Raw genomic sequence first — 18,747 nt, forward strand, 5'->3', positions numbered from 1 at the left:
TTCCTTAAGTTAGGAATTATTGTTTTACTTCTGAATTACATATATATATATGTATATATATATATATATATATACATATATATATATGAATGAATTCAGGAATGATTTGGAAAAGTGAAATATAATTGTTAAAAAAAAATAATTGTTTACCTGTAAACTGAAACCACTTACAGGTATAGAAGCCAAAAAGGCAGTTCATTTATCAACATATGCAAGGAAAAAGGAAACGGGAGCATAAAACAAACAAACAAACAAACAAAACAAAAACCTTATGTCAAAATGACAAAACTAAACCAAGCCTATCCAGCTATGGCAAGAAATAAACATGACTCAGACTTTCCTAATCATGGCAGTGCTATTCAAATTGGGATGAAAAAAATTTTTTTTCTTCTTTGGAAAATATATTTATTATTGATAGTGAGTGCAGTAAAGATGTCAGTATTCATGATCGAGAAGAGGTTGTATAAGCCAAGGTTGCCTTTATGTTGATAAAAAATGCCTTATTTCACTTGTAATCATAAACATTATTCCAGTAAAAGAGGTACATTTTTCTCTCCTTTTTGTCTTACTTACATGATCACCGTAATAAGTTAAAATGAAGTAGCTCTTCTATAGTCAAGGGAGAAAAGAAAAAGAAAAAACCAACACGCCAGAGCCTAGATGATTGCACCCAGCATTTCTGGGCTGAGATGGAGGCATAGTGCCCTCCTCCCCTCCCCACTCCAAGGACCCTAGCCCCCATCCCAAGCCCCAAACCCAGCTTTGCTGGAGTGAGGGTTTACCCAACCGTGGAGCCTGGTAAGAAGAGCAAGCTGAATAGAAAGTTAAAAAGGTGGAGAGGGCTGCCTTTCTCTCAACTATATTGTTGGCATTTACTACAAATATATCTTTTTAAAAAGTAAAATAAATGGACAAAAGTAAAAACATAGAAGAGACAGAGATATGTCAGGGTAATGTAAATAAAAAGTGAGAAATAATTCCAATAATATAAAAAAAAGTCTTAATAAAATTAGAATAAAGAATATCACTTCTAGAAATGTGTTAAAATGCCCACCTCCCTTTACAAAAATATTAAAGCTTTGATGGAAAATCACTTTTAAATTATAAAATTTGCAAATATTTTAAAGCTGATAGTCATTATTTTATGGGTATAATGATATTCATTATTAAGAAATTTAAAAAAAATTTTACTTATTTATTCATGAGAGACACAGAAAGAGGCAGAGACACAGGCAGAGAGAGAAGCAGGCTCCATGAGGGGAGCCCTATGTGGGACTTGATCCTGGATCCTGGGATCACAACCTGAGCCGAAGACAGATGCACAGCCACTGAGCCACCCAAGCATCCCTATTATTCAGTAAATATTTATTAAGTACCTTCTAGCTCTAGTCACTTTGTAAGACCTAAGAATATAGTGTAATGAAAACAACACGTCAAATATGTCTTTCTATTTATGAAGATCTTGTTTCATGTTATTCATAAGATATTATCATTTTCTTAATTTAAAAAATTTATCCTATGTAACTTAGAGGCTTTTTCCTAATATGAATGGAATATCTTCCTATATCTAAGTTACTAGAAGTATAGTGTAGTAGTGTTTTGTAAAAGCCACTTGGATTTTGAATTAATTTTGGTAATTTATATTTGTTAGGGTATTATTTCCACTAGGTTCCACTAGGTTCTTGCCATAGAATTGCATATAACATTTGATTTTAATTTTTTTCTATCTTCTCTATATTTGTGGCTATGTATCCTATCCTTTCTCATTTGTGAACTTGTATACTTTTTTTTTCTCTCTTACATAGTATTATGTCATCTGTTTCTAAGGGGAAAAATATTTGTGGATGTCTTTATCTTTTATGTTATTTTTATATTTCCTACTTTATTAATTTTGGTTTTAATCTATGTTAACTCCCTCTTCTTGGCTTTTTTAAAATATATTTTATTTATTTAATTATTCATGAGAGACACACCCAGAGAGAGAGAGAGAGAGAGAGGCAGAGACACAGGCAGAGGGAGAAGCAGGCTCCATGCAGGGAGCCTGATGCGGGACTCGATTCCGGGACTCCAGGATCACGCCCTGGGCCAAAGGCAGGCACCCAACCGCTGAGCCACCCAGGGATCCTCGGCCTTTTTTAAATAATAGTTTTATAATCCCTGTAAATGAATATTGACTTTTTTTTCTACATTCTATAAATGATGAACATATTTAGGCCATAAATTTTCCTACAGTCTGCTCTGTTTTGTTGGTTGGAAATGATGTGTTTATATTTTTATTGCTTTCTAAATTTATAATTTGTATTTTGGTTTCTTCTGTAATAAAAAGATTATCTAAGAATATATTTAAGGGGTTTTTTGGTCTTTTTTTTTTTTTTTACAAATTCTTTTTTTTTCTTTTTTTTAATTTGTGATTAAAGAATGTGATCTATATAATCTTTTTTTTTTTAAGTTTCTTAAAGTTGCTATTGTGTATGTGTGTAGGGCCAAGTATAAGACTGATTTTTGTAAATGTTTTCTGGATAATGAGATATCTTTATTTTCTATCTGCTTGCTTGCTTTTGTCCATGATATTTGTTCAATTTGAAGAGTATATTAAATTTTTTTCTGTATTTATATTTTAACTAAGATATTTTAACTGTATTTTACATACATATAATTATTACAATTATTACAAATCTTGCAATTTTAGTAGCATTTGGTACAAACAGTTTTATGAGTATTTTCCAGCCTTCACAAATTTTACTTTATACCATTGTATAATATTTTTCTTTAAAACTGTATCTTGTTCAGTACTTTTAAATTCTATCTTGTTTATTATTAATATTGCCATTCTTAAATTTTTATTTCTTTGTTTTCTGCTTGTCTGATTTCTCTTTCCCTGTTCTTTTATTTTTCCAAATAATATGTAAGTTTTTTTAAACCTAAATTAATTGACTAGCTGAGAGAATTTCAGCCTACTGTCATTGATTTCATAATATACTTAGATGTATTCCTGCCATCTTATTAAAATTTCTTATTTTGTTCCTTTTTATTTTTTCTTCTTAGTTTTTTTTTTGCTTGATCAAGAGGCTATTAATTTCTCCTTTTTCTTCTTTTATTTTGAGAGTTCTGCAGTACTTCTAATTCTATTAACATTTATATTCATCACCAGTATATAACCGTATCGTTCCATGAAGCAAATTATCAAATATTTCTGCCCCAAACCCTTTCTTCTTCTGCTTCTCCCCTCACCCACTTCTCCTCAGAGTTAAGACCACTCAGATCCCTTTGCTGCCCCACTCTTTGCCCCGCACCCATCAGAGAAGATCTGGGGAGCATTTTTATTACCTCCTACCCTTTCCCAACTTTCAGACTATTTGAATAGTGTGTCTCTTTTACCTTAAGAATCTTTAGCTCTTATACTGCATATTCTTAGATGGCCTATCATTATTTTGATTTGACTCTGTAAATGTTGCAAGCTCTGTTGTTCGCCACTGTTTTTTTCTTCTTAACCTTTTTGAGGGTTCCTTTGGTGCTGTTGCAACCTCATCCCCTGCATAGGTAACTCCCTTACCTTGGGAGTGTGGTGATACCCCAGCTGGATAGGGGTCTCTGCAGTCCTTGTAAGAGTCCATGAGGGTTAGTTACTTCATTGCCTTCTATCTTTTGAATGTTTAATCTGGTGCCAGTCTAATTCTTTCTCCTTTGTAAGTAACTTGGCTATCTCTTTACAGAAGACTTTTGAGTGTTTTCTTTATTTCAGAGCTCAAGAATTGTATAAATGTATGTCTATATGGTATCTTTTCACATCAAATACATGTGAAGCAGCACTTAAAATTTATAGACTCAAATCTTTCTAAAAATCAGGATAAGATTATTTTTTAGAAAGTAGTTTCTTTTCATAATTATTTTTCTCCCCCCACCTTTTCTTTTTTCTGAAACTCCTTTTGTTTACCGGTTAAATGTTCTGGGTCTTTCCTCCACAGTTTCATAACTTCTCTTTGTATTTTTAAAAAAAATTTCCCACTAGATCTTGAAAACTATGGATTCTAGTCTCAACATTCATCATTCCTTCAACTTATCTACTAAATATTTTAACTTAAAAATCTTATTTCTTAGTTCCAGGAAGTTTTTCTTAATGTTGTTTTTATACCTCTTCAAATACTTACTATTCTTCTGCTTCCCCCAACAGTTCATTATTGATATAGTGTTCTGGTTGCTCTCTTCATCCTTGCTTTCTCTGGTTGTTAGACCTGCTTATTAGATATCCTTTTATTTTCCTCTGTTCATTGTGGCACAGGTCCAGCTGCTGTATACTTTAAGCGGACTAGTCTTATGAGAGTGGGAAGGCACAGACATCTTAGTCATCACAGGCCCAAAATAGGCAAGTTGCCATTTATGTATTGAGACACCAGGAAGGAGCCCTTCTTTTGCATTAGGGTAGAGAAAACTCAGCCCCCCACACTTCTTGAGGGCCAGAGGATCAGACACATCCAGGAGTCCTGTGATCATTGAGGGACAGCCCTACCAAAGACCTGTACATGCAGGTCCTTGCCTTAGAGTTTTCCTGCTATATTCCCAAAGTTTTGTTCAGCCCAGAGTGAGAAAATACCACAATTATCTAGTTCACACCCTCTACCCAAGTGCCAATCCCAGTGTCTGCCTGACTCAAGAAAAGATGATATGTTTGACCTGAGTTAGAAGTGGAGAAGATATAATGGGGGATATAATGATAAGCATAAAAATGTTACATTCCCTGTCCTAATGTTGGTTGTGGGCTTGTTGGGAAGATAGATAGTATCTAAGTAAGCAAGCAAGCAAACAAACAAATACATGAGTAAGAAATAAAAAAGAAAATGAAACCCACACATAACTCTGAATTCACAACTGTTATTAGTGCTATGGAGGAAAGGTGAATAGAAATATGGTCTGAGATTCCAAGAAAAGTAGGCATTAATTGTACAGTGAGAGAAGAAGAAAAGACCTACAGGCAGAGAGCAGTAGATTCAAAGACTTTGGGAGTAAGCATGGCAAATCTGAGGAAGCAAGGGAAGGCCAGCATGGGTGGAGTAAACAAAGCAAGGGAAAGGAGAATGTGAAAAAAGCTGAAGAGGAAGGTAATATCTATGGGTCAGACTATACTATATGATAGACAGTATCGTCTTTCCCTAAAAGCAGGTGGCTGTTGGAATGTTTTACTTCACGTGTAAAAATAATCTGATTCGCATATTTTCAGGATTCTGTGTGGAGAGCAGATTTAGAGGAGCCATGTGATGCCAGGAGACCCATGAGGAGGCCACTATAATGTTTGAAGGAGTGTGATGGCAGTCAATGTACAGGAAATGCACTTTAGGTGGTCAAGTGAAAGAGGGTATGAGAGTGGAAGGTAGGGAATGTCAAGCTGAAACCACCAATTCAGTCCTTCATGTCAAGGTGCCTTTGAGATGGTCAAGTGGAGAAGTCAGTGGACATTATGAATCTGGGGAGGTCTTGAGCAAGAGAATTTCTGCTTTCAATCTAAAATAGTATTTTAAGTTTGTAAGATTACTGTCATACCTTTTAAAATTTTATGATCCATTTAGACTTATAAAATGGTTTCAGAAAATTGATTAATTACTAGGCAACAGCAGATCAATTCCTCTGGAATTTCTCTCACTTGGCACCTGTGTATCATCTTGAGAGTATTTATATCTCCTTTACTTCTTATTGCTTAGCAGTATAAGTGGTTCTGAATTCTTTAATTTGAAGTTTTAAAAAGATTACATAAAAATATAAGAATTTTCTAATTAAAAAAAAGAATTTTCTAATTATTTTAAATACACTGAATTATTTTTATTTATTATTTTGTTTTCCTCCAGTGAGAATTATCCATTTGGACTGTCATTTGTATCATCATCGTCTGCAGTGATATAAAATCATTTTGAATTTGCTTCCAAACTAAAAGCATGATGTTTTTTTTTAATTCCAGGAATGTATACAAAGACTATCGTTTCCTTGAGCTGGCGTGTGACTCACAGGAGGATGTAGACAGCTGGAAGGCATCTCTACTGAGAGCTGGGGTTTATCCCGATAAGTCTTTAGTAAGTTGGATCTCTTTTTTTATGATTATTGACCATGTTTAAGAAGACATAATTCTATATACTATATAATTGTTAAACTGGTGGTCTTTTGGAACAGTTCTAAGTAATACTATCCTCATCATATTTCTTTTTCTCCATTAGTTTCTATTTTAGGAAGTTTATCAGTATATTTGCTAGAGAAAATGCCCTATTCTGCCATAAAACATAGTATATGTTTTATGTCTGAGAATGTCTTTGTTTTAATTTAAAATTTTATTTTCCTTTACATGGTATTCCACAGTTGTTCTAGTATTCATACAGCTGTTTAGAACATTCTTCATAAAGTCATAATGTCATAACACTATTTCATATCCTTAAAAATGTACTTATTTTTATAAAAATCTACCTCCCTTCATTAGGTCTGTGGTACCTGAGTCCAAAATCATATCTGTATTCAAACTCTGGTTAATGTCATTTGGAGTGTGAAAGAAGAAAAACATTATATTGCCATTCCTACTTATCTTTATAAATATACTTCAAGTGTTTGAAGTCACTTCTCTCATTCAAGTTAATAAACAGAACTTCTATTTGTATTCTTTGGAAAATGTCTGTATTTAAATTTCAGAAGTCCCATCCAACACATGTACACACACCGTTAGACACTCTGTAGCTGATGGCTCTCCCTGCTTACTCCCTGTCCCCTTTCAGGTGTACTGTCCAGGTGTCTCCTCTAAATGCAAGTACTGGGACTGAGCCTTGGGAATTGAGTCCAACTGGATCCTGTTGATGCTTGCTTGGCTCTAAATTAGTTTATAAGATTGATCATGAACAAGTCAGGTCACTTCTAGGCTCCCAATAGGAATAGTCTTCTCAAGAGAAATTCTGAAATATGGGGCACAGATGGGGCCATTGAAGCATCTCTGGAGGAACTTTACACTTGACCACATCCCTGAGGTTGCATTGGAATTTAACAGAGTTTCAGAGGTAAAGGATTGGGGATTTGTGTCAAAATGTTCTTCTCTTAGCTGTTGTTTTAGCTCACATATAGACCTCTTAACCCCCACCCAATCTACACTTGTCTGGCTATCACCTAAGACAATGAATTCCCCACAAAATACCCTCTAAATGAGGTGAAAGAAGACCGTTTCCTGATGATACTCAAGTACAGAGTTGTCTGTATGATTTCCATAATTGTCCAAATTTTATCAGTGGTGTACATATATATTTACATAGCTGTATGCTACTCCAAAAACTGCACATGAGAAATCACTTAAAAAATCAGAGTACTACTTATACTTTGGTTATTAATTCTAATCATTTATTATTACTCTTCCCTCTCCACTGATGGTACTGTGTTTAATTTCACAAATATTCTATATTAAAAATGTACACATGCTTACTTTTTTATTCATTCAGTCCACAAAAGCCTGTTGAGCACACGCTTTTTGCCAGGCACATTCTAGGCACCAGAGCTGTAGAGGTGAAGAATAAGGTCCCATCCCCAAGGAGCAGACGTTAACAAGTGAATGAATAACTGAATAATTATATAGTGTGATTGTAAGAGTGATACAATCTATAAAAAACAAAGAAAGTGAAAGGGATAGTCAGTGAGGGGCAGGTAAGCTTTATTTTAGTAGAGATGATAAGGAAAGGCCTCTTTAAATAGCTGTCATTTGAGTAGGCTCCTGAAGGAAGAGAGGGAATAAATGAAATGAAGAATATTTGTGGAGAGGACTGGCAAGTGCAAAGCCAGCTCAGTGTCTCAGAAGAGCAACAAACAAGTTAGTGACTCTGGAACACAACAAGGGAGGACAAAAGTGGTTGATAGTTTCCAAGACGGTGGTCACGGCAGATTATATTGGTCTCGAAGGATGGGGTGACCATTTGAGTTTTATTTTGAGTAAGATGGGAAGCCATTGGATGTCCGGTTTCAAGCCAGTTAAGTGACATGATAAGATTGACATTGCTAAAAAATTATATATTGGGTTATTACGAGGAGCCGTAGAGCATGTGTGTTCAAGCACAGGTTCTAGTGTCAAACTACCAAGACTGGAGTTCCAGAAGTTCACATATAAGCTGTGATATGTCTAGCCTTTTTATATATCCAAATTCCCATTTCTAAAATGGAAATAACAGGAGTCCTCTGTAGCTTGGTTGACAGGATTAAGTGAAAGAATGCAGGGAAAGCACTGAATAGAGTGGGCACAAAAAAGCCCTCTATTTTTATTTGTGATGATAATGATGATGATGGTGATAATTATCATTTTCATCACAGACTGCTTTCTTTAACAAGTAGATGAGAGCTGTAACAATGTGGATGTTATAATGTAGCCCAGTGAGATCGTAAACACTTTATGCTGTTTTTTATTTCCAAATAATGCTTGGTCGTATAAAATGTTAATGTGTGGATGTATGTCTTCCTACCATGCAACTGGAATGTTTGTGCAAATTTTTTTTCAATTGTGATTTTGTCAAATTTATTTTAAATGCAGTAGACAATTTTGCTATTTAAAGAAATGATGCAATATGCCTCTTATGAGGGAAAACTGTCTTGGGAAAGCAAAATTGCCTACCTATCTCTGGTGAACTGTTTTTACAAATTTGAATTTCCATGTGTACACCATAGCTCTGCATGAAGATGGTCAATGAAATATTCGTGATTTTTTACCAGAATACTCAATTTTAAGCAAATCCAGAATTATTGAACAATCTGTTTGATTCTTTCACATCATTTTTTGTTTATAAATATACCTTTGGTATAGTTGCTTAGAAGGTCGAGACAAAGGGGTTTTTTACTATATGCCAAAGACATAACAGGAAATTAAACTTGGAAGTATGCCATGAACATTGCTTTTCTCAGTTTTCATCATAAACAATATTTGCATTTCTTATGCACCATGCAGTTCTAGAGGTTATATTACACGATTGCTTGACTTTCAGATGTTTAAATGGCAGCTAACTACTGAAAGCAATCTAAGTAGAATGCTTGTGTAAACATTAATTTTGTGAGCATGCTTAGATTTGGGGGAATGGATACTTTTAGGTACAGTTATTCCTAATTTAGAAAGATTTGATGAAAAAGTCAGATTAACCTAATAACAGATGTCTTTCTGTAAGTAAATTTTTAGGACTTCTGGTGTGTCATTTGGGTTTTGTATCAATAAACCATTGAGTTGACAGTAAATCAATCACTATTCTAAAAATGAAACATTTATTTGTCATACATGGACACAAGTCTAGACTCAAAAAGTTCTGCTTTCTACACAAAACATCTCTATTTTGACTGGGAAAAAATCTACAAAGATCATTTGTGAAAACTGTATAATTTTGGCTTCATTTTGATAAATAGACGTCACTCACATTTTGGTTTGGGACAAATTTTTTTTCAAATAAGAATGCACACTTTTTTATGACATTCTTTACCCCATCATATCTATTCTATCACATTCAAATGATGGAATGTTTTTGTCACTCATATCATAATGTTCTGCTACTTGGTTTTTTCTCTTAGGTTGTTTCTCTTGGAGTTTTCCTACAGATTTTTCTTTCTTTTTCTTCCACCTTTTTCTCTCCCTTTCTTCCCAAACTTCATCTATCACTGTTATGGTGGACTCTAGAAATTCAAATATAAAAAGATGCAGTTCTTACTTTATAAGAAATTCAAGGCTAGTGGAGGTGAGGGATGCAAATAAATAATTACAGTGTGGTAGGAACTACAGTGGATGTCTGTATAAAATGCCACAGCCCAACTATATTTCCATGTGGATTTTCTAATTACCTCTAGACCCTTAATCTTTCTGGATCCAAAGTGAAATATAGACTTCTTTGAGCAGTGTAATGTGTGGCCCTAAAATGGAAATGAGGAGTCCTGGGTTCAGTTTCCCACTGTGACACTGCCATACTCCATGAACTTATCATAACCTCTCTGAGCCACAAATTTAGCATTTGACCAGTTACCTCATCTTTCTGAACAACCAAAATGCTTTAAAAAATATATTTAAATCTGAATTTAGATTTAGCAGAATTTTATTTCTTTAACTTCTATTTCCTTTAGCCACTAAATTAAAATTATAACTATTATAACATCTTATGTTGTTAAATAATTGAATTGTTAACACTGTTTTGAAGTAAAGATGTTTCTAATGGAATTAATTAATAATATTTTGGGGTTTTTTTACTGATGAAAGTGAGAGGAAAAGTGTGCATATGTCAGTATTATAGGCTATAATTAAAGAACCTATAAAGATTATTTTATAGGAAAAAAATGTGTTCATGCATCAGTAAGTATGAATACAAATAAATATAATAAATATGAATTTCATTAAATATCTAAAGGACATGATCCAAAAAATGATTTTTCTGGTACAATTTTGTTAGCTCACAGTATGCCTTAAATTATGTATAAACAAAGAATTCCAAATTCTTTAGAACATTTTGTGTGTGGTGAAATGAAGTAGACTTTAAGTCAGATCTACTCACATTTGAATCCTGACCCTTCTGTTTATTAGGCGAGTGGCTCAGGCAACTTACTTAACTCTTCAGTTTATTATTTTTTAAACTCAAAATAACGCTACCTTCTTCTGTGTGATTTTATAGGATTAAATGAGAACTATTGCACATCACCTATAGCTTTGTGCTGCAATTGGGTGAATGTGTTCAATGCCATGTAGCCTTTATTATTACTGAAAATCCATGAAATCATAATTCCCAGTTTAGTAGTTACTTTTTCTTTGCAAAATATCAGTGAGACTCGGGCATGTTGAAGGAGAGTTTCCTTAACTGTTGGCTGAGGAGGTAGACTTCTTTAGGGGGACTCATGGGGTTGTGCTGTCCTGCTGGCCAGGCTGGCTTGGAAGGCTCTATCTACCCATCAACAGTGAACCCAAGGAGCTATCAGGGAAAGTGAGGGTTCACAAGCCTGCCCTCAGATGCTGGCCTGGTGATTATCTGAAAGAAGCAGCCTGCAGAGTAGTGGGTACCCTGGAGATAAATTTGGTGTGAATTCAGTTTTGCCTGTTTGTTAAATTATACACCTCTGAACTAATTAAGAGATTTCCATTGGCTGTATAGATGGATGCTCCTCCCATTTACGGTATGAGTTAAGTGATGAAAAATGGCAGTAGAATGTGAAACACCCCAGAACTTCACTATATCTCTGAATTCAAGACTTTCCCAGTCATAGTGAGTGCCTTGGAGTTTGAAACCACTCTATAAATGAAGTCTTTGGGGACTTCAGAAATTCCTTTTGGAAAGATTCAAAACTGAATTTTTCTCTTTGGCAAATAACAATTCAGAGGAGGGTCTCCGTATCAGTCTGTGGGGGGAGAAGAAGAATGCCCACAGACTTCCGTAAATGTCTATTAATATGGGAGACCACTCATATGCGTTTATTTATTCAGCCATCTAATAATACAAGACTGACAATGTTCATGCTTAGCCCGGCCACACATCACTTTATTCTTGGTTTATTCCGTGCTTCCCACACAACGTCAAGCAGCCACATGACCAATACTGAGGAGTCTAGTTATTCTTCAATAGAGGAACTTGTGGCATCTAAACATAAATTGCTGCCACACAGAGTAGTGGAGGGAATTATAAAACATTTACAGTTCACCATTCATGGCTGTTATGCCTCTCTTAGAATAGACAATTGGGAAATGATTGAAGGAAACAAGAAATGGCAAAGCCACACCACGGCCTCCACTTGGATGTTTCTCATATTTAAGGATCAAGGCCCCCTACTCTGTGACATCATTGTTGCCACTACAAACAGAACCATCTGCCATTGAGCAGAGAAGCCAGTCATTCCCTAATGTGCAAAAATACTTGGTTGAACTCCTGAAACTTATTTGGTAGATCAAAAGCTGCACTGCTGTGGAATTCAATAAAGTCCATCTGTTTGAGGTATTTTCAGCAATATTGCTCTTTGGAGAACCAGGGCCTGTTATTCTCTAAAATAGCATTTTACTCCTGATAAAATTCCCTGTGGGAATCTTTATTGCCTTATTGAATGGTTGGCATATTCCTTACAGAGACTCTTTCTTCCCCCTTCATTCATTCTTCTATCATTATTTATGTCTCACAGAAGCCAGTGATGTTAACAGTTATATCATGGCAATTCTCAATGCCAAGAAGTTTCTCCACACTATTTTATCAGTGTCTTTAAACTTATGTTATGTTGTTATTAAATATGATGGCTGTGATGGTGCTTGGATTGGACATTTCCCCAGAGTCACCAATTGGCATTGCGTTTAAGAAAATACCCTCTCCTGTGACTGTGGCCTTGCCCATCTCCAGAAAGTTTCTCTCTGTACATGGTCTTTTGAAACTAAATGCCAGATCTCCAGCCCAACCTGTTACTCCGCCCCGGGCTTGTCCTCCTTCACAGACACACTTTACTAACAGCTCTCTTCAGCTCTGCATCTCAGTGAGGAATTCCTCCTGGGCCCCTTGTGAGCAGAGTTCAGATCTGTTCCCTGCCCATATCCCATCACGTCTTCCCCACAGGATCTGACCTTGCAAGGACTCCGGCTGCCCTGGGAGTAATGAATCACCATTTTATTTTTTTAAGCCATATGTGAGTGAAATTGTTTGATATAAATCATACTCTTGCAGCTCCAGTTTGAAACAGGAGAGCCATTTGCCTGCTGCCTGTCACTGGCTGTTCTCTGTGTCTCTCTCCAGAACGTCACTTTTAGAAATGACTGCATTTTTTTGTGACTAACCTTTCCAGACCCATTTTCTTGAATGTGGACCAATGTTTATTTTGGCCGTGTCCCCACTATACAGCTTTCGCTTCCCATGCCAGCCCGAGACAAAACTCATAATTTATGGAGTAGAGGAATGGTACAGATGGAGGTCGTAACTTGGTCTGCTTACCCTGTCTCCCCAGAACCACCCACTCCTTTCCTCTGCCCCTTTCCTTTCTTTTTCCACCTTCTTTGAAACCAAGGATGCAGTGTTTGTTTAAAAATGCGTTGGCTGATGAAATTTTCCACTGCTTGGCATGTTGGAGGAGGGGCTGTCAGGAAGGGGCAAGCTGACATACTAACTATTTTGCCTTTCATGCTAACAGTTCAGTTATTACCAATTCAAACCAGTGCTTTTTGGCCAGGTTCCCATACTCCAAGGATTCCGGGTAGAAAGAAAGGGGGAAATCACTGTCATAATTTTCTGCTGTTATAAATATATGATTTCACTTAATATAAGTGGATTCTTTGACTTGCCCATGAGCTCTGGGTGCTGTATGTATGTAGGGGATGTCAGTGAATAAATCATTTGTTTGGATTTTGCTCTAGCGTGAAAAACCTTACAATTTTTAAATAAGTTTATGTTTAACGTATTTCTTTTTTGTTTTTGTTTTTTTTCTTGCGGCTATGTGCACAGGGGAACAACAAAGTAAGTTCTTTGTCCTATTGCGACTCTTTCTTTCCAGCCCCCACCCCCCACTGCATGCATCTTGGCGAGAGCGTTTCTGTGCACCTTGGAATGACTGTTGTCTGTGACACTGCACAAATGATACAGGGTTTGCAAACACCAGGGAAAACGTACATTTGAACTACCCTATGGCTGTTCCCTTTTGACCTTTTGGAAGGGGAATGTTATGTTCTTTAGGGTAGGTTATTGGGTGGTTCAGAGGTTCATAATACAAGGAAGGAGGTCGACACTGAGAGCAAAGATCATGAAGATTTAGTAATAAGGACTCTTCTGCAGGCAGGGTACAGCAGTCTGATGAAACTCGGTGCAGCAGAGTTTTTGACCAAAAATCAAAGCTCTCATGGTAATGTGCAGTTATAAAACCCCAAACTGGAGTCTTAAATAGCAGGATGGCTGGCTTTGCTGGTGAAACTGAACGAAATCAGTGCTCTGGCTTTGAAGGTGCCTTAAAATGGATGGAGGAGGGTGGGGTCCACATTTGACTTGGCTTCTGCACCCTGATGTATTCCAGCTGGACGGAAGCGAGAGGGTGTGGGGGATGGAGGAGGAGACTGAATGTGCATGATAGATCTATGAGACCAGGCAACACGCAGCAATGGTGAAAATTATCTTCATGTTGCTATTGTCATTAGAGAAGTGAGCAATTTAGTCATCATAGGGCTGATGGCTTGTTTAAATTTAAATTCCATTCTTCCAAAAGATTAGAACTACTCCTCACTTATATTAGTGATATAACAGTAATATAGTTAGAGAAGATGGTCTTAAGTTTAGCAGGGTGATTTGCTTTTCATTTTTTTCTATGGAGAATTATTAGTGTTTTATCCTACCAGGTGGCCCACTTAAAATGGGCCTCATTGAATACAATAAGAATTGAAAAGAATCTGTTCTATAAGGGGTTGCCTGCATATTTAAACCAGCTGGAATTCATCAAAATTGCTATTCATAAGCCATACATATAGAATGTAAAACAAATGTGGGAAATCTTGCAGTTTAATTTGATGGAATGTGCTGTTAGGAATATGTTGAAGTCGTGGTTGGTATTGAAAATGTGTCACTTTTTAAATTTATATCTGGATATAACTGCTTACCACCTAAGTAATAATATCTAATAGAGTTAAAAATAATGCAAGAAAAGTACAAGGTAAACGTTTGTGAAGAAGCAAAGTGAATTTAGTCCACTAATAGTTCGCTTTTTAAAAACAGCAGGTAACTTATGAAATTAATTAGGGATTTCTTACACAAAGTAAAGGATAATATTTCTACCTAATACTGCCACTATTAGAAAAAAAAACATTTGGATAAAATATAAAAACCCCTGTTTTAGTTCTTACACCACATAATGTATTTCAATTCTTGAGTAGTAAATATGTCTTATCTGGTCATTTACATTGAGTTTCTGTCTAGAATTTCATGTGCTCCATCTCTTGTTTGTTTGTTAAGGACAAGTAACTAATTGTGAGTGTACTAATAATTAGTCCATTTGTGCCGATGATCAGGGAACCAGCTACTGACGTTTTAGAGGACGTGCTAACCCTTAGACCACTCGAAAAGCATTTATGATTTGCCTCTTTCACTAGTGATTCACTGATGACTTAAAGGGACTTGTAAAATTCCTGTAAGAAAACACTTCTCGATAGCACGAGTCATCCGTTTATTGTGTCTTGCTTGGTCAAGCTCTTCTGGGCAAAGTTCAGATTAATGGGTTTGCTCATTTTCAAATAACTATAATGCAATGAGCAGTAAAACCCCAAAATGCTTAGCTACTGCTTATAAGGGTACCTGTAGGATGATGCAGAAGACCTGCAGGGTCTTCAGGCACCTGGAGCCACCATCTGCATAATGAACACTTGGCCTAATGCTGAGGGGGTTAATATTGTCAGGCTCCAGAGTGTTAGCTAAAGAGTGTCAAAGACGCAAGCACTGACTGCTTGGGTTTTCCATTGAAGAGTGGCTATTTTGGAGGCGCTGGTATTTATTGCCCTTATGCCTTAATTTTTCATTGTTTATGTTATGAATAAGTGATAGCTTGTGAAAAAATGTAATGCTAATACTTTTAAAATACAATCATTATATTGACCATGTACTCTGGCACAAAAGAGCCTCCTCAAATCACAAACAGCACATCTGCATGCTATTTTCCTTTAGCTTAGAATTTCAGTATAAATGGAAAACACTGGAATACAAGCTGTGCTGTCTCCAGAGTATAGATCTGGAGTCTTCAAAAGGAGAATATGAGATTCTTTTTTCCCTCTAATTCTGGAATGCTTGTTCTGAATTGTCCCCAAGGCAACATACCTAACTCGTTGCCTGCCATGTACGTGAGCCAGCTGTAAAAGGTGACTCATTTTAGACTCACAATGGCTAATTGTTTACTTAGGGAATGGCATTTTATTATTTATGATATTAATCAGACTCTAAAGATAATGAAATCTGCTAAATTAATATCTCTTCAGAGGAGCAGGATGAATGGATTCATCTTCCCACATACATTAAATGCAGTATAAACACATACACATCCATACATGCATGTTCTGAGGTGTATGGAACAAGCCTACAATTCGTTTTCTCAGTATCAACTAAGCTGATCTGCTTCAGACACCTTTAGAGTACTCTTTGGGTTTGGGATCTAATCCTCTAAACTCCAAAAAAACAAACCTTCATCATAGATGCACATTTATATTTATATTCTAGAATGAAATGTCAAAGTTCATTCACATTCCTCTTTGAACAATTTTTATGTATGTTGTTATTTTTCCTTAAAAAGCCAATTTTCCTTTTCTGAGGAGATCATAGTTACTAAAAAAAATTCCTTCCAGGCCCACTACTTATTTTTCCTTTTGAAAATGTTTTTCTGTTGGCATAGTGATACTCTAAATTGCTTAGGGATAGAGTCTGCCTCCTTCTTAGAGGGGTTTCCCTGAACTATGGATTCCAAGTCATGTTTTCATGAGGAAGAGCAAAGTCTAGGACTTCATGAGTCAGTTTTGGGAATGTGGACAAATATATACAGTAATGAGGGGGAGGGGTTGTTTTTGTTTTTTTTAATTAGTTGTTCACAAATGTTGTAAGAATGTAACTTGCAGAACTGAGACCTTCGAGTAAAAGAGTAACCTCCATGTTTTTTATCCTAGAAAGATGACATTTAGGAGCACCTGAGTGACTCAGTTGGTTGTGTCTGGCTCTTGGTATCAGCTCACGTCATGGTCTCAGGGTCCTGGGATCAAGCCTGGTATCAGGCTCTACACTCAGATGCTTGAGGATTTTTCTCTCTCCCTCTCCCCCATTCACCACATTCTCTCTGAAATAAATAAATAAATCTTAAAAAAAAAAAAAGAAAGGTAACATGTAAGTTCCTTATTTAATTTTATGTCCTCTTTTGGTAGGCATCTCTAGGAATTCAGTAGACTTTTTATTTCTTTATTAAAGACTTTGAGTTTTGTTAAATATCTTTGATATTAGTCAAATTAAAGCTAGAAAATACTTAAAATAATAAGGAGTAAAATTCTATGACAAAAGCTTTCAAGTTTCTTAATGATGTTGGTGCTGAAACATAAATGAAAATTAAAATAAAGAAATCCTGATGAGTTGAGAAATGACTGCTTCAAAAAATTTCAAGTTATGGGGGAAAACTACATTTAATCTTTTCTCTTGTGAATCTTCTATTGTCTTTTAAGGAGAGATTTACTATCCTTTTACTTCAGTCTTCCTAAAGTAAAGGACTCTTGTGTTTCTCCCTGCAGAAGTATTAAGTTGACCACCTTGATCAGAGAGAAGGAATATTGGAAAAGGAGAAATAGAATCGAAACATGCCAAAACATTAAATTCTGGTTAGGTTAAATGCAATAATGTTATACATATTGGAAGGCTTTGCTATTTAAGAAAAGATGGGAAAATCAGGTTTAAACACTTGTTTTTACATTTAAGAAATATTTTAGTGATTTCCCAACACATTCAGCAAGATAAGTGAGCATTGACAGCCTCCAACAATGGGAAAAGTAGTGATTACCTAGAGTATTTCTTTGGGTGATCCACTGGATTCTAGCAATCATTTGCAAAAATAGTGTGTGCCAGATAAAATGTCACCAAAATGCATTATACTGAAGAACACAGATGTTATATGCATGATAACTTGCCTTATCTCAAATGCCAGGCCTTCAACTCCTAAATTCTTGCTCTTGGTTGAATATGAGAGACTGTAGATAGCCCTTTTGAAAACCACCAAACCTGTAAAGAACCAGACAGTACAGTCTCGTAATGTATATTTCCTTTCTAATATTTAAAATGTGTATAAGTGCGTATCAGAACATTTTTAGGCAGTTTAGGTATAGTCAGCTCAATTAGGATTTTTTATTTTCTTTGAATAATGTATATGCTTTCCTTGGTTTTCTTAGAGAATCTTAGAAAATATATTTTCCTGGTATTTAAAGAGAGCCCATCTGAGTTGCTCAATTTATACACCATCCAATAAGAATATCAGCAAAGTGAAAAGAACGGATGAAAACTCACTGGCTTCAAAGTGTTATTTTAGTTCCACATGCATGGAAAAATGAATTGTCAGTCTCAATCTTCACAACACCAATAAATAAACCTCTGGTTCTTTTTTGGCAAATCTGCTCAGAAAGCTCACAGTGGGTAATAGAATAGGAACTTCTGAAGGGTTCGTGGGGCTTATTTATATATTTTCTTTCCTCTGTTGTGTCCAGAATAAGTGACTTCACTCTAGTTAATGAGAAATAATGAGAATAATTTTGTCTTACTTCATAGTAATTTTGACATATTCTCAGCACTTTGCTTTTTAAAATGTTTATTCTAATGTAGTTAAAATACAGTGTTCAGTAGTTTCAGATCTACAATGTAGTGATTTAATATAGTGATTCAACAATTCCACACATCAGCTGGTGCTCATCATGACAAGTGCACTCCTTAATCCCCATCACCTATTGGTTTATCTCTTTTCTCCCCCTCCATTTGCTGTTTTGTTTCTTAAATTTCACATATGAGTGAAATCACATAGTATTTATCTTTCTCTGACTGTTTTATTTCACTTAGCATTATATTCTCTAGCTCCATCCATGTTGTTGCAAATGGCAAGACTTCATTCTTTTTATGGCGGAATAATATACATTATATATATATTACATATATATATATATATATAGTGCATTTATATCCACTTATCTATTGATAGATACTTGTGCTGCTTCCATAGTTTCACTATTGTAAATAATGCTGAAATAAACATAGTGCATATATCCCTTAAAATTAGTGTTTT

At 35.6% G+C, this 18,747-nt stretch overlaps 1 protein-coding gene across 17 annotated transcripts in view; it reads left to right on the plus strand.

The window, feature by feature from the left end:
• DNM3 (dynamin 3) overlaps window positions 1–18,747 on the plus strand; it is a 563,024-nt gene that overhangs the window by 450,328 nt on the left and 93,949 nt on the right. For all 17 annotated transcript variants that reach the window (XM_072733034.1, XM_072733032.1, XM_072733026.1 and 14 more), the window contains one exon: window positions 5,948–6,059. In XM_072733034.1, coding sequence (XP_072589135.1) covers window positions 5,948–6,059 — 112 coding nt within the window. The remainder of the gene's footprint in view (window positions 1–5,947; window positions 6,060–18,747) is intronic.

This window comes from Vulpes vulpes, chromosome 13 (assembly GCF_048418805.1).
Source record: "Vulpes vulpes isolate BD-2025 chromosome 13, VulVul3, whole genome shotgun sequence".
Taxonomy (NCBI): domain Eukaryota; kingdom Metazoa; phylum Chordata; class Mammalia; order Carnivora; family Canidae; genus Vulpes; species Vulpes vulpes.